The following is a 17,714-nucleotide window of genomic DNA, read 5'->3' as shown; positions in this document are numbered from 1 at the left end:
GAATTATGTTAATCACTATTTATGGGCTTAATGACTGACGATCTGGGTTCTGAAAAGTTATTCATATCTCGCAGCAGGCCATTTCTGCAGGATTTTTGAAATCAGTGGATAGTCCGTTAGCACCTACCAGCTTCCCTACAGCACTGTGGTCATACCTACTCACCAATGACTGCAGTGGTTTGAGACAATGTCTCCTCACTGTCCTGTCAAGGGCAGTTAGAGATGAATACGCTTAACAAGGGACTCTCCCCACATCCCAGGGACAAATAATTTAAAAAAAAATACTTCAATGACCTTAAACAACTCTGAAAACCACCAATTGCAGCAGCAGCCAGGAATCAATAATGCGGAAGCAGTTTTGATGATCTTTTTTAAAAAACGTTGCTATTGGGTCTTGTGTTTTGTTGAACACATGCTCTAGGACCAGCATTAGCTGTAATGTTGAACTCCAAATTGATAATGCTGGCGTCAAAACAGTTATACACCCTGATGATTGTCACAATCTGGCTGTTCTAATGGGCCTACTCCCTGCACACAATAACAACCTCATGAAAATAACATTCTGCATGGCTTGCACCAGTAACGTGTGCAGTAGATGCCATTTAGCATCCACAATGTTACCTGTGCCTTGAAAAGGCTGGATACTCAGGAGCCAGATTTTCAGGATTAACTCTCTGGTTGTTGCTACCTCCATCTTGTGGCAGCTAATGATAAAGCAATCACTCAGAATCTAGGTAAAAAGCAAAAGAACCGCCGATGCTGTAAATCGGAATCAAAAACAGAAGTTGTGGAAAAGCTCAGCAGGTCTGGCAGGTTATGTGAAGAAAAATTAAAGTTAATATTTCGAGTCCATTGATCTTTCCTTAGAACTGGACCCGAAACGTTGACTATGATTTCACTTCACAGACGCTATCAGGCCTGCTGAGTTTTTCCAGCAAATGCTGTTTTTGATTCAGAATCTAGACATTGCTGAATATTTTGAGGCAGTCAGACTGATAACATGTCCATTGTGTTCTCCAGGGTCTGGAATCCTTTAATACAGATATAATTAAAAAAAATTCTCTCTCGTCATAGTGGGAATATGCTTCATTCCGTCTGCCATAGTTTTCATAATTTATATTGTTGCTTGTAAATATTACAGTACAAATCCTTAATTGGCTCTGAAGACACTGATCTATCTGCTTGATTAACAAAGGTTTTATTCCCAATGAAAATAGAGACCTTCTAATATCATCCACATAATTTCTAGTTTCCCATTCCTCATCTTAAGAACCATGGATACTTTGGAGTGTTTAAACTAACAGTAATTGACTTAATGGAGACGTTCAGAAAACAGCAAAAAATGCACAAAATTAAAGTTTTTGCCAATCATAATCAGAAGTTAACCGTGTCCTTGGAATCATCGGGAGTGTTCATTTACATTCTGAACATCGATGGTTTGCCTTTGATCAATTTTTCTGCTGACAGAGACTTTGAGTCAGCACATTATTAATGGTCAGAATTGCAGGCAGACATTTTATTGAAGAATTAACGATTCTGATTTTATCATTGCAAGTTTAAAAATAATTTACAGCTAATTTTCCACCTGGTAAATCTCTACCATGCTCCACTCTCCTTGGATATTTTACAGTGTTTTACTGTAAGTTTCCACTCAGGCTCCCAATGATTGAGCAGCCACATCAGCTACAAAAGGTGGCGCCATCAATAGACTAACTATAAAGATTTGTAGAAAGTGAGGACTATAGACTGGGAGACAAAGTCAAAAGGGGTGGTGCATGAAAAGCACCAGCAGCTCAAGCAGCATCCGAGGAGCAGGAGAGTCCAAAACGTTGACTCTCCTGCTCCTCGAATGCTGCCTGACCGGCTGTGCTTTTCCAGCACCACCCTTTTTGACTCTGAGCTCCAGCATCTGTGGTTCTCACTTTCTCCTGCACCTCAGATGCTGCCTGACCTGCTGGTGCTTTTCATGTGCCACCCTTTTCAGCTCTAACTATAAAGATTATGGAAACCTGAAGCTGATTTACAAAACTATTATTCACTAAATATAAACATGCATTAACATAGAACATAGAACATAGAAGAATACAGCGCAGTACAGGCCCTTCGGCCCTCGATGTTGCGCCGATCCAAACCCACCTAACCTACACTAGCCCACTATCCTCCATATGCCTATCCAATGCCCGCTTAAATGCTCATATGAGGGAGAGTCCACCACTGCTACTGGCAGGGCATTCCATGAACTCACGACTCGCTGAGTAAAGAACCTACCCCTAACATCTGTCCTATACCTACCCCCCCTTAATTTAAAGCTATGCCCCCTTGTAATAGCTGACTCCATACGTGGAAAAAGATTCTCACTGTCAACCCTATCTAAACCCCTAATCATCTTGTACACCTCTATCAAGTCACCCCTAAACCTTCTTTTCTCAATGAAAACAACCCCAAGTGCCTCAGCCTTTCCTCATACGATCTTCCTACCATACCAGGCAACATCCTGGTAAACCTCCTCTGCACCCTTTCCAGTGCCTCCACATCCTTCCTATAGTATGGCGACCAAAACTGCACACAATACTCCAGATGCGGCCTCACCAGAGTCTTATACAACTGCAACATGACCTCAGTACTCCGGAACTCAATTCCTCTACCAATAAAAGCCAGTACGCCGTATGCCTTCTTCACCGCACTATTTACCTGGGTGGCAACTTTCAAAGATCTGTGTACATGGACACCAAGATCCCTCTGCTCATCCACACTACCAAGTATCCGACCATTAGCCCAGTACCCCATCTTTTTGTTACTCTTACCAAAGTGAATCACCTCACACTTAGCTACATTGAACTCCATTTGCCACCTTTCTGCCCAGCTCTGCAGCTTATCTATATCCCGCTGTAACCTGCCACATCCTTCCTCACTGTCTACAACTCCTCCGACTTTCGTATCATCTGCAAACTTGCTCACCCAAACCCCTCCTCCAGGTCATTTATAAAAATGACAAACAGCAATGGTCCCAAAACAGATCCTTGCGGAACACCGCTAGTGACGGCACTCCAAGATGAACCTTTGCCATCAACTACTACCCTCTGTCTTCTTCCAGCCAGCCAACTCCTAATCCAAACCTCCAACTCACCCTCAATGCCATACCTCCGTATTTTTTGCAGTAGTCTACCATGGGGAACCTTATCAAACGCCTTACTAAAATCCATATACACCACATCTACCGCTTTCCCCTCGTACACCTCCTTAGTCACCTTCTCAAAGAATTCAATAAGGTTTGTGAGGCACGACCTGCCCTTCACAAAACCATGCTGACTATCCTTGATCACATTATTCCTATCCAGATGTTCATAAATCCAATCCTTTACAATTCTCTCTAAGACTTTGCCCACAACAGAAGTGAGACTCACCGGCCTATAGTTACTAGGGTTATCCCTACTCCCCTTCTTGAACAAGGGAACCACATTTGCTAGCCCCCAATCTTCTGGCACTACTCCCGTAGACAACGAGGACATAAAAATCAAGGCCAATGGCTCTGCAATCTCCTCCCTTGCTTCCCAGAGAATCCTAGGATAAATGCCATCAGGCCCAGGGGACTTATCTATTTTCACCCTTTCCAGAATTTCCAACACCTCTTCTCTACATACCTCAAAGCCATCCATTCTACTTAATTGTGACTCAGTATTCACATCGACAACAATGTCCTGTTCCTGAGTGAATACTGATGAAAAGTATTCATTCAGTGTCTCCCCAATCTCTTCAGCCTCCACACGCAACTTCCCACTACTATCCTTGACTGGACCTATTCCTACCCTAGTCATTCTTTTATTCCTGACATACCTATAGAAATCCTTAGGGTTTTCCCTAATCCTACCAACTAAGGACCTTTCATGTCCCCTCCTTGCTGCTCTTAGCTCTCTCTTCAGGTCCTGCCTGGCTACCTTATAACTCTCAATCGCCCCAATTGAACCTTCACGCCTCATCTTTACATAGGCCGCCCTCTTCCATTTAACAAGGGATTCCAATTCCTTATTAAACCACGGCTCCCTCACACGACCCTTTCCTCCCTGCCTGACAGGTACATACTTATCAAGGACACTCAATAGTTGCTCCTTGAACAAGCTTCTTAAGTAAATAGGATTGGAAGCAAAATCAGTGATGCACCTTAAACTCCCAGGATAATGTACACCTATGTTTCAATAGTTTATAGGATATTCACCTGAATATTGGAAGTGAATTAACTTCTCTTTTTGTTTTTCCCAAGGCCGGAGACACTTTGAAAATAGATGACTGCACTGAGTGCCGTTGCTCAAAAGAAGTGGACAGATTGACAAATACACACTCACTTCAGTGTAGCACCAAACGTTGCAGAAATTGCCCTGATGTAAGATCCTCGTCAGATGTTAATTTTCATTAACTGTGTCACGGCAGTACTCAATTGCTGAAACATTTGTGCATGGTCTGGACCTGTGGTTGTGGGGGTACAGAAAGCCCCCCCCTCAAAATTACTCCAAAATTGCTGGGTATTGAAGTGAAACTCTGACCCGGGGTTTGAGTGATTACCAGTTGAAATGTCATCTGCTTCCATCTGTTGTAAACTCCTGAGCATGTTCGCAACACAGCTCACATCACTTTCTTACTTTAGAATGCCTACTTATAAGGTGATTTAAAGTGCATTTGTGGAGGGAAAAATGAGGCTTTTAATGCAGACAAAGCATGGTATGGCTGAAGATAGCATCTGCTGAGTACATGCCAATTTTGTTGTATTTGTAAGATTGAGTCACCTTACATGACTCAACTTATGGTGGTTCGAAATGTTAAGTTGTTCAAATAATGACCAAATAATGATCGTTATCTGATAAAGTCAGCCTTCCTCCACAATGAAGGGGATCATGGTTGCCTGTTTCATTCGTTTCCTCACTGCTGTGAGAACAGATTTTTTAAAAAAAAGGTGCATTTTGTGCAATATTAAAATTAATGGCAAAAATATTGTGTCAAGGTGATTGCTGCTGATCGTTGTGTATTTTTTAATGAATTCTGATTTACAAACACTACCTGTTGATGAAAACATTGTTCTGTGGAGTAAATATTTTCCTTCAAGATTAATTCCCACTTGTTGGGTTGTTTATTAACTTTCTAACTTTGATGATTGGTTAGATCGTCATCAATAAGGAAGTAAACTTTGGGTATGATATTTATCAGCAGATAACCTCTTGAAAATAAATTCAAAGCAATTGGTCTGTGTAACAGTGACTTCTAAAATCATATGTTCTTTATACTGGATCTTGCTATACAATGAGAATGAATGGGAGACGAGCCATTGTGTTCAAAGAAAAGTGAAGCTTGCCCTTTGTTGAAAGAGTGGTGACAAATAGATTTGAATAGTTTTATTGATTAGATTTCATTAAAACACGTTCCAAAGGTCTTAAAAATATTCCTCACTGGGATAAAATCCTGGAATTCCTTCCCCCGGCAACAACATTATGGTTTTACTTACCTGCAGTGGTTCAAGAAGGCAGCTTATCACCATCTTCTCCAGGGCAGATCGGGATGGGTAGTAAATGGTGGCCCACTTACAGTACCCATGAGCTATGAGTGAATAACAATAATATTAAGGAATAATATTAAACATAGTGATTAATGTAAAAATGCCACTGCATTCATTTAGTAACATTGGTAAACAGGCCATGCCACATGACTACAGACTTAAACAGTGACACTGCCAAGAAAGAATTGTCTAAGGTATTTATTAAGAGGCTGCTTTGCTGTTTGTTGCAGGGATACAGAGTGAAGAAGGAAAAGGGTTCTTGTTGTGGAATATGCCTGGCCACAAGGTGCATTATCCATCTGGGAAATGGGACGGTGGTCATGTTAAAGGTATCTTTTGAAATTATTTAGATACTGAATGCAGCTAACTCTTTACTCTCTCTCAGGTACAGTTTTTGACTCTCTAATAGCACATTTAGGAATGAATCCGAAGATTTCGAGTTTAAGCCCTATGCTGGAGAATTGTGCCCATATCCAAGTTCATAATTAAGTGCAATGCCTGGGGAATGATGGCCTGGCTGAGATACTGTCTTTCAGACATGATGTTAATCCAAGTTTGCACTCATAGATTAACATCACTCTTGGAATACACGCTCCTGTGTATGTAAAATAATATTATGACACAATATAAAAAGGATTGGAATATTCATCTGATATCCTGTCCAGTAGTTTTTGCATAACCAATATCACTAAAAATACATTTTCTGGTCATATATCTTATTGCTCGTGTTGTGTTTTGATTGGCTATCACATTTTCCCAGCTACTACTATGAATACATGTCATAAAATACTGAGCTGGCAACACTTTGGGCCATGTTGAAAAGTCTATCTTATTATACAACATTACTTTCGCTCTTCCTCACTTTCTCGCTTTCTTTTTGCCTCTCCCTTCTTTCTAACAGAATGACTTCAAGCGATTGAAAACAGGAACACAGAATTCATTAATGTTCACTGATTAGTCATAGAGATCTATAGCACAAAGAAGGTCCATTAAGTCTGTGCTGGTCAAAAACAACCACCTAACTACTCTAATCCCACTTTCCAGAACTGAGCTCCTACCCTTGTAGGCCTTGCGATCAGAAGTGTGAATCTAAACACTTCTTCAATGTTATGGGGGTTTCTGCCTCTATTAGCCTTTAAGGCAGTGAGTTCCAGATTCCCATCACCCTCTGGGCGAAAAGGTTTTCCTCACCACCCCTTCCAAACCTTCTGCCCCTTACCTTAAGTCTATGCTCCCGACCATTGATCCCTCAATCAAAGGGAACATTTTATTTGCATCTATCTTGTCCAACCCCCTCAAAATGTTATAGATCTCAATCATGTCCCCACTCAGTCTCCTGTGCTCCAAGGAAAGCAGCTCCCATTTATCCAATCTCCCTTCATAACTAACACTCTCCAGCTCAGGTAACACTCCGAGCCTCGCTCCCACCACAACCCCCCCCCCCCCGCCCCACCAGTGCAATCACATCCCTCCTACAAGGCGGATCCCAGAACTGCACCCAATACTCCAATACTCCAGCTGTGGCCTCACTAATGTTCAATAAGATTATTGCAAAAATGAAATCTTAGTCTTTAAAAAATAGGTTTGAAAGAAGCATGAGTATAATAAGAACATTTTGTTTTAACAGGCAGATGAAAGTATACAGGATGACTGTGACTCATACAGATGTAAAGTAAATGAAAATGGAGAAATTTCTACAGAGAAACGAACAGTCCAGTGCACTCCACTTGACAAGGAAGAATGCATATCTGAAGGGGTAAGACTCAATGTGCTCAATGTCTTTAAATGATGGACTTCTGTTAAATTAAACTGGAATCTTTCAAGCTGAAAATTATTTCACAGTGGTGTTGCTGGTAGCTCACAAGATCACCAGCTAAGCACAAATGAAAAAGGTCACTTTTGGCATCATGATCAGTCATCAAGAACAAAACCACAGTCTCTTTATTTCTTGATTCTAAGGATTTAACCTGAAGTATCCTATCTGAAAGTGGTTCTACTTTGTCAGCATTTTGTGTGACTTCAGCTGTAAACCTCCTATATTTATGGAACTGGCTGTCCACCAAAACAATTATTTTTCTTCCTGTTGACTTAACTCATGTGCAGAATGAAATTGATAAACCTCTAAAATGTAATCAATGCAATATGGTGATCTGAGTGCAGTCTCTGCTCTGAAATGTTTGTAGTTGACCACTCAGGTAGCAGCAAAGACATTTCTCAGCCTTTACAACATCTCTCCCTCCCAACACTGTCTGGCAGGCGGCTGACATGTTAGAAATGTTGTGGAACCAGCCACTATCAGCTTGTGGTTAAAGTAGAGAAGCCCCCAATTCTCCATTCTATATTAGGCCTAAGGGGTCACTTAGTTAGCAAGGATAGAGGATGGGCTGCAAGTGAGTCTTAACAGCAAATCTTTATGACAAGGTGTGGTTTTTTGCATGATAGCAATAGCCACAAGTTACAGTAGCTAGTTAGACACAAGAACAGAGACTTGTAAAAGCCAGGGATGAGATCCCATTGGGATCAGGAGTTTGATGCTTGACTCTTTAATGAAGACTGTATGAAATCATCCATTTGGGTGGAGCTTAAGACAGTTTGCAACATTAATTCTTTTAGAACCACTACTTTATACAACAGTTGCAAAGGCCAAGAAATAGCTTAGGAGATGAATACATCAACTGAGATCTACATTGAGTGTGCTCGCAGGGCTGACAAAAGAGTTTGTTCCCATTCCTTCCAGGCAATTGTTGTTGAAAATCTTTCCAATGTCAACCCCTGTGCAGACACGGCTGAAATGCCCACTTCTTGGTATTAACTGTAGGCTCTTGCACTGCATTTCAGCCTGGACTCCTGTACATTTCTTTAAGGTGAACATTTATACACATGCATGCACCTTCCCCCTCCCCCCCCCCCCGTCACTTGGGAGGCTTGCGGATTTTTGACTTGCGGAATGATTGCACTAAGCACCCCGCCCAAGTACTAATATTGTCCCTATGGACTCAGTAGTCAGACATCCAAGAGAAACCATCCTAGCTGCCCATTAATCCCTTCCATGAAAGGTAAGCTCCCAGGGACCCTCATAAATGCCAGTGAGATCAGCGAGAGGCCTCTGCCAGTCTTTATACAGGGATATCGGTCTGAAGGAATTTCAGCCTCAGTATTTTCCAACAGTGAAATCTTTGATGGTAATAATGTTGGTTCGTAGTCATTTCCCTTCAACATAAGTAGTGCATGGTAAGACTGTATATATGATGCATTTGTTAGTTTGTGTGCAGAGAGAATTTTTAATATGAGAACAGTGGGAGTACCCTCTGTGAACTTGACTACATTTTGGAAGTTGTAAATGAGGAAAATCTTTTTAAGTATTAACATGAACCTTAATTCACTTATTTCCCCCTTCTTTCGATATGCAGGGTGAAATTGTCCGCGTGGATAGTTCCTGTTGCTTCTCCTGTGAGTAATTATACAATGTGTCATGCTGTCCTATTATTTCAAGTTATGCACCTAAAAATATGGAGCACTCAGTGTAAGTCAACAGTAAAATGCCAATGCAATTTGTGGGTGGATTAAGTAATGAATGGTTAATATAATGCAACAGATGGTTAATGTATTGGAAAGGGAATTATAAAGTTAGAGCTTTATATACTGAAATAGAGGCAGTGAAAGGATTACCTTATTGTTGTTTTCAAGGTTATGAAGAGTTCTGTTAAAGCAAATGGTGCTAGATTAATTTTGCTACACAGCAGAAGATGGGAACAGTAGGAGTAAAGATAATCATGAAATAAGTTGAAGAGGAGCTCACAATTTTACGGAGGAGGTGGCGCAGGCAAATATAAAATTATATGCTCGAAACTATTGTTGAAGCAGGGTTGATAAATACTTTTAATATAAAGTTATTTCATTGATAAAGCTGATTACAAAGTGTGTGTGGGGTGGAAAACAAGAGCATGAGATTGGGCATAATGAGAGGACGACCAAAGTAATTTTCACGTGTGGGTTAACCGCTTTTTAAATTGTGACATTTTGGACAGGAATGTGGGGTCAAGGCATTGCGACAGAACTAATTCTGCTGGCATTTTGCACAGTGATCGGGAGAAGGCATACCCTCCACCGTCCAGCGTCGAGTGGAAGCGTCTGGGGATGTTCCTGATTTACACAAACTTTCTATACAAACTTTTCAGCTTAGGTCTCTTATAAACTCTTATCAATCAAAAGACAGTTTGAGTGTGTCATTTTGGAGCAGTTTATTCAATCTCAAGTGGAATTGATTGTCTCTCCATGATTACAACATACAATAGAACCTCCATATCCGTGGAATCGGTTTCCATGGTTTCAATTATCTGCAGTTTACTGCAACGCAAAAATATTACATGGAACATTCCAGAAATAATTCCAGAGGGCTGCCAGGGAGGTAAATTTCCCATTTAAATGATAGAGTTTGCTACTAGAGTTTGAAACATATCACCCATGGATACAGTGGGACACCTGTACTTGCTTTTGATGTATTTAAAATATTTTGTGCTGTTCTTCCACTTGAGCCCTTCCCGAGTCCATGATTCACCAAGGAAATGGTTTGAATGTACTGCATTCTTCCTGGCCACTTTAGTAATGGACACTTTTGACGAGGCTTCCTGATGGACTGGGAAGGGGGAGTCTGTGGGTTGTCTGCTCCATGTTAGGAGTCTGGGTGGGATGCCATCCAGAATATTCCAGACCTTTTGTTGGTTGTTGGCTTAGGGGCTCAGTTGGGTTTGGTGAGGTCAGGGGTGAGAATTTGAGTGCCCATGGCAAGGCTTTCGGGATGTGATCAGGCAGCTCAGTTTTATAGCTAACTAAGAGGTTGAGCAGGTCTTAATCTCTCCAACGTTTCCTCGCTATCTGTTCAGGTAAATAACTTAGAACCATTCCAGTCTGGGACTATCTTGGAGGGCTACAACATCCAGTTAATTGCCAGTTGGAAGTTTCAATTTCCCAGGCAAGTGGAGTCAGCTGCATTGAGACATCTGCAGAGCTCCAACGTGAGCTCCTAACTCTGCTTTGCAGCAGAGACTCCCTGTTGGAAGATCTGGACCATAATAATGGTCCAGCAACAAATACTTAGTTAATGGTCAATCACATCAGGTGATGATAGACCTGAGTGATGTTTTCAGCTGAGATAGTGCATTCCTCAAATTTCCACCCTACAGCACATAAATAAACTAACTCATGGCTTTATCTATCTAATATGTTTCTATAATTTTATTTTACTTTCAGGCAAGTACAAGCCACAACAGTGCAGAAAGATAACTGGAATAATTAAACATATTAGGATTGACAACTGTGTGACTGAAAAAGAAGTTTACATGCATTACTGTGAGGTACTAATTACAATTCAAGATCATTTTTGAGTGTTCTTATAAATTATTTTCTTCTGTGTTCCATCTTTGCACTTCCCAATAGATGAAGAGATACTGGGATGGGTGGGCAGTGTTCTTAACTAAGGTAAGACACTCTTCATAGCATTGAAATGGAAAACCAACTCCCTTACAGCAACACATTGGAACAAAGTATTTCAGATGCTGAGATCTGTACTGAAAACAAAAAATGCTGGAGATCAGAGCAGGTCAGCAGCATCCACAGAGAGAGAGCAAGCTAACATTTCGAGTCCAGATGACTGTTCATCAGAGTCAACTCTGATGAACAGTCATCTAGACTTGAACCATTATTTTGCTGTCTCTCCATGGATGCTGCCTGACTTGGTGTGATTTCCAGCATATTTTTTGTCTTTTGTACCTTTACAATATATTTTCTTTTATGTCCTTGAAGTATTGGTTTTCCAATTTTTCCTCATAACTAAAATGACTCACTCACCTGATAATCCTCCTCCATACCTTTATCAGGGTCTTTATATTTTTCCAGAAGCCTAGAAATGTCCAGAATATTCCAGGCCGAGTCAATGCATTGCAATGTTCTCGTACATTCTATTTGCTTTTATATTCTATTGCTTTATTTATACCCAGAAGAAATCCATATCCATATCAACTTTCTCAACTTTTTAAATCAATTCATGTTCATGTTTATGTCCAGTCTCTTCTCATCTACAAGTTTCTGAAACATATCAGTTGTAGTACACTGTTATTCCATATCACTTTTCCCGAAGAAGCTCAGTTCACTCAGATACATGTTGAACTCTAGCTGCTTCGCATACAATTGCGTGAAGAATGCACTGGGACAAATTGCATGCGATAGGCATAAAAATAAGTAGCCCATGCATATGCTATGCATATCACGATAAAGTGCTTGCAATGCGTTTGGGATCATGCATACAGAAGTGTTTTATTTTTTTCTCCCCTGCAATAATTTTCTTAGCATATTTAAGACAACAATATGGTCAAACCATAAATAAGCATGGTATTTTAGTAATGAATGAATTTTTTCAGCTATAAGTTGAATAGTTATGCCTCCTTCAGTGACTAGCTTCTAATGGCAGAACATCTTCCAATCATTTCCCTTGAGTAGTCTTAATTGAAAGATGTGCATTTTCATGCATAAATACATTTAGTCCTGGTGCTATATTCTTATGCCATTAGTGTCCCATTCTTTTCACTTTTCCCACAATTGTAGGACAAGGTGAACTGTGTCTTTTGCAAATTCCATCCCAAGCCAGTTAGTTGTTCTTGTTCATCCTTTGTCTGTGCTTCAGTGAGCTGTATCACTTGGGGCATAAATTTATCGATCATAAAAGAATCTCAACTGTGAAGATGACCTATATATTATGAATGGGTTTATGATACCATTATCATCACTAAAGGAAAATATTAGCTGATATTCAGAATGTCACTCCTGGCCAAAGCAGGTCTCAGCTGTCATCATGGCTACCTAATCACGGTTACTGATTTGGAATTCTCACAAATCAGCATCAATATGGTCAACCCAGGCAGTAAAACCCACATTAATCCACAGTGACTGTGCAATACATTAAGACATTGCATTGACGATTAGGGAAAGGACTAGGGGTCAGCGGATGTTATAGAGCAAATCTGCATTTAAATATAGCTTTTAGAATGACAGAGGAGTAATTGTATCCATCCCAAGCTCCCAGAAGAAATCAATGTTTGAAGGTAATGTCAGAGAATTGCAGGTTAATGTTATCTACATCAACTGAGATCGACATTCTGAATCCCTATAGTTTTGTTACATGACCTCTTGCCTGCGGATGACCCACCACATCCAACAAGTCCACCAGCTTTCTCACCATCTTCAATTATTTACTAACAAGTAAATCAAAGTATTCTAAGCAAGTCTTTTCATTAGTGTGGCAGGACCCAATAAGTTTTTAGAAGGTTCTTCTTGAGATTTTGTCAAGGACTGCTGTTTGATTTTCAGGCTACTTGTTGTGTTTTTAGATTAGATTCCCTACAGCGTGGAAACAGGCCCTTCAGCCCAACAAGTCCACATCGACCCAACGAAGAGTAACCTACCCAGATCCATTTCCCTCTGACTATGGGCAACTTAGCATGGCCAATTCATCTGACCTGCACACCTTTGGACTGTGGGAGGAAACCGGAGCACCCGGAGGAAACCCACGCAGACATGGGGAGAATGTGCAAACTCCTCACAGACGGTCACAGAACCTGGGACGCTGGTGCTGTGAGGCAGCAGTGCTAACCACTGAGCCACCATGCCTTTTCAAGTCTCCTTTTTTGTTCCCATTAACACATATTTACAATGCATATTGTAACAATATCTTCTCCACTCTTGTTGACATATGCAGATTTTAATTCATACAGAAGAACTAGAACAGTTAAAACAGTTAGAAGAATTTGTCAGTCTCCTCAATAATTTTCAACTGCCATTAAACTTAAAGCTACAAGACAGGAGGAAGCCATGAGGGTGATAAGGGCACAGAATGTGCTGTAAGTGGGTGACTTTAATATCTGTCATCAAGAGTGGTTGAAAAACATAATGACTGACTGGATGGTGAAGACGTAAAGAGGAAAACTGCTAGACGCTGGGTCAAAATTCTGGAATTTGCATCTAACAACACTGTGTGGTTGTACCTACATCAAATGGAGGTAGTATTTTAAGAAGGCAGCTCATCGGCACTTTCTCTAGGGCAGGTACAGATGGATGATAAGTGCTGGCCTGCCAGTGAAGCCCAAATTCTATGAATAAATTAAAAACGAACTATAGCTAGGCAGTTACTCCCATCTTTACAGCATCTCAGATCTCAATCTCAGATTAAAAGTTAACAGTTGGCACAGTGATCATTACAAAATCTTTCATGACAATTTCTCCCCATATAGTGGCTTTTGAAAATATGGTGCCCTCTGTTGGTGATTATACAGTGATTTGCAACGAACCCAGTAAGCTCAGTGAGTTCCCACATCCTAGTGAGCTGGATATTCCCTTATTGATAGCATTAAGGCTGTTTTCCAAATTTGCAGCCTCCCTATTTCCCCTTCTTTTGCAGCTGACCTCTCTGTACACCTTCGCTCTCCCCCAACCTTTCAACCTCTCCCTCTCCCGCTTACAACTTTCCCAGCTGCCTCCACATTTTCTCCCTCTCCCTGCCCTCCCTTGCAACCTGCTTTCCACCTTCCCCCCCCCCCCATTTTTAGCCTCCCTATTCTCTTGTCCTTCTTGCAACTGAGCAGCTTTGCCCCAATGGTATTGTGATTGAATTGCCCTTGGTGTTTTGGGGGCAAATTCACCATGGCCCTCCTATATTCTGGATTGTGGGTCCTATGAATTTTTGATTGCAACAATACCCAGGAGATAATTCCAACCAATTGGCAACCCAAATATCAGTGCACCCTTCAAACATACTTCTGCAATCGGTGCCTGGAACCAGTATACTTACCTATATATGTTAATGCTGTGTGTGAATATTTTCAGTAATTTTAATACACACAACTGTTTTCTTACTTTAGGGGCTATTATTAAGTTAAAAATGTTAGCATGTAACCAAACAGTTTCTCTATGTTTTTGAAATTAATTTGAATTAAAGCTTTGGTGGGTACTGCAGTTATTTCAGTCCCACTAATACAATTCAGAACATGTACACGTGAAAGTCACAGTAGAAAGACTTATTGCACAGCATCGAGGTCTGGATTCTTAGAATTGTCTCAAAGTCACATCATAAGCACTGCTTAACCTTGTAATATGACTTTACTTTAATGAAAAGTCTCAAGCGTGCTATTCTCAGCAGACTTGTGACTGTGCTGCATATTTCACTTGGTGATTATTCAGGTCCGTAAAGATGACAAGATACAATTCCAGAGGCGTGATGGTTGCAGACTTTGCCACAGGGTGGTGCTGCACAAGGTCACTGAGATCATAAAGTTGGATCTATTCAATACTTGATCAAATTATTTGAAAGACTTACCCTTCCTACTCACTTTCATACAGACAAACACATGCCAGAAACTCAACGCATTGGGGTAAATTGCCCTGACTATCAGATGGGTCACATTTTAGGTGAGAGGGAAGACCATTTACAATATTCCTCTAACAGATGGACATAAGAGTTGCTGTGGTTTTATATAATGCAGAAGGGTTCTGTGCAGTGTCCCTTTCCACATATTTACCCCACAACTAGCATTACTGAAAGAGACTATGTTGTCATTTATCTGATGGCAGTGTTCTATACATTATAACAGTGAGTCCATTTTAAAACTCCTTAACTATCTGGGATATTATAAGGGAGGGAGGCCAACCCGGTACACAGAAAGTTACTTAAAATAGTTTCTTCTGCTTTACAGAGATTTGGTCATTATTATGATTCCTGTAGAGTCCAATAATGTTTGACGAGTTTGAATTTGCAGTAAATTGCTGAAAGAATGATGCAACAAAATTTCATGTTTTAAAAATTTTGCTGCAATAAATGTCTAAAACGTCATGTAGTGACTGATCTCAACAATGACTTGCTCTAGCCTCTTCCCATTGGCAACATGAAATATGTTAGACTTCGATCTGGATAGAAATGCTAATTAGCTATCCTTGAACCCTATCTTTCTTTCATTGCAGAAATAAGTGGACAGTTTGTAACTCAGCAGTTTATAACCAGATACCTACAGCACCTTTCTGGGACTTCAGGAAGCTCATCGTCTATCCATTCTGAGCGCAGAGGCTGCTGTTACTGTTACTATCCCAAGTGTAATGATTTGCCCCTTTACTTCAGTAAAACACTCTCAGCCTTCCTTCAATCTGAAACAAATAAATCATCCAGACTTACTGTCAGGTTTTAGAATAAGGCTCACAACAGTCTTTGTTTTCCCGAAATTTAAAGATCCAAACCATGATACACTGTCCTTCTCCTTAACCTCGCAATAGTAGCAATGCTCTGAAACAAGGTATTAGTAATCTTGTGATGGTGCATGGCCAGTCCAAACTGTGTGCAATGAGGGTAAATAGAGGAGTTTGTGCATAGATGCAGTTAATGAAGGGAAATTCATGACTGCAGCAAAATAAACTCCAGATGTCCGCACCTGAATTCTTGACATCTTGTTGATGTGTGTTGTTCACAGGATGTGGATAAGACGGCAAAAATTTGCACTGCTCTTTCGCTCCTCAGATTTGGTCTCAAGTGCAGCTCAAAAGATTGCTACTTGTATATAATTGACTGGGATTCCTTTTGTTGTAACTTTCAGAGGCCAGGTTTACTACACAGCATTGTCTACATGTAGGGGCAGCACAGTGGCTTAGTGGTTAGCACTGCTGCCTAACAGTGCCAGGGACCTGGGTTCAATTCCAGCCTCGGGTAACTGGCTGCGTGGAGTTTGCACATTTTTCCTGTGTCTGTGTGGGTTTCCTCCCACAGTCCGAAGATGCGCAATTCAGGTAAACTGGCTATGCTAAATTGCCCATAGTGATAGGGGCATTAGTAGGAAGTAAGGGAATGGGTCTGGTTGAATTACTCTTCGGAGGGTCGGTATGGACTTGTTGGGCCGAAGAGCCTGTTTCCGCACTGTAGGGAATCTAATCTAATTAAATACTTTAGACAATGTCACAAGGGTTGTTGGCTTGTGGAAACTGAGCTAATATACTTTGCACGACGGTCAGTCTTCTGAAATCACTTAGACTAAGGTATTGATGATTCTGTGATGATGATGATGATCTTGATATAAATACAGATAAAGTACATTGCTAAAATCTATATAAGTCATTTTTGAGGTCTTGTTAAGGCGTGTTTTTGAGATAGAGTTCATACAATCCTTTCTAAACCTAGTTTTGAATGAATAATGCTCCTCGGGTTCATAATGGGCATTTTGCATGAAGAATTGTCCTGTTTCATATATATAGTCCATTCCTGCATCATCCACATCCTCTACAATATCACAAATAAGTTGAATTTCTCACCTCAAGAAGCAGAAAACACTATTTATTCATAAGTCCAGATCATGTCAAGTAATGAAACTGGAAGCGGTTTTCACAATATGAAAGTACTTGTCCTGTCATTAACCAATTGCAAACTCATTCTAATTTTCAGGGACGCTGTTCAAGCAAATCAGCCTATTCCATGCAGGAGGATGGTGTGCAGAATGAATGTACTTGCTGTTCAGCGACAGCATCAACACCACTGTTAGTGCCACTGCGATGTCTGAATGGGACCGTGCTCCAACATAAAGTTATTGATATGCAAGAATGTGCATGTGTTGCTCATAAATGTGAATGAATGGAAACATGAAAGACAGTAACTGGACGTAGTGTTTTATTGAGAACTGGCATTATTTCAGTACTGAATTCTCAGCGGACCATTCATTTCACAAATAACAATACCCAACCTAATGTTAGTTCTTACTATGAAAGCATTCCTTGTAAATGTGATTAATTGCAAAATCTCATTAACAACTATGAATCTGTCTTACTGATCATATTAAATGTAATGGTTTTCAATTTATTCAAAGGAAAATAAAAATTTTCTTCAGCTGTATTGAATTGTAAACTTTGTCTGTGATTGTTTATTCAAATGTAAAGAAAGCCCCTGATAATTTTGCAGCAAACTCAAAGATAGAATATAATTTTTTTAATAGAATCCCTACAGTGTGAAAACAAGCCCTTCGGTCCAACAAAATTGAATCATGTTTCAGGGAAAGAGGCTGTTTGGCCCATTGTGAATGTACTATCACTGTCCCCTAAGCCCTGCATTTGTGATTTCCTTTTTTGGTAGAATCCGCTTCCAGTATACTGCCAA

At 40.4% G+C, this 17,714-nt stretch overlaps 1 protein-coding gene across 2 annotated transcripts in view; it reads left to right on the top strand.

Annotated features, from left to right (window-relative positions):
• The window catches only part of vwf (von Willebrand factor), a 120,118-nt gene extending 102,665 nt beyond the window's left edge, over positions 1-17,453 (top strand). For both annotated transcript variants that reach the window (XM_087999627.1, XM_043713571.2), the window contains exons 47-52: positions 4,259-4,378; positions 5,773-5,871; positions 7,170-7,298; positions 8,953-8,992; positions 10,793-10,896; positions 17,010-17,453. In XM_087999627.1, the coding sequence (XP_087855753.1) occupies positions 4,259-4,378; positions 5,773-5,871; positions 7,170-7,298; positions 8,953-8,992; positions 10,793-10,896; positions 17,010-17,195 (678 nt within the window). In that variant the 3' untranslated portion in view covers positions 17,196-17,453. The remainder of the gene's footprint in view (positions 1-4,258; positions 4,379-5,772; positions 5,872-7,169; positions 7,299-8,952; positions 8,993-10,792; positions 10,897-17,009) is intronic.
• Positions 17,454-17,714: the final 261 nt, after the last annotated feature.

This window comes from Chiloscyllium plagiosum, unplaced genomic scaffold, assembly GCF_037043375.1.
Source record: "Chiloscyllium plagiosum isolate Xiang-an unplaced genomic scaffold, Cpla_swu_hap1 HiC_scaffold_23, whole genome shotgun sequence".
Taxonomy (NCBI): domain Eukaryota; kingdom Metazoa; phylum Chordata; class Chondrichthyes; order Orectolobiformes; family Hemiscylliidae; genus Chiloscyllium; species Chiloscyllium plagiosum.
This window is presented reverse-complemented; position numbering and strand designations above follow the sequence as displayed.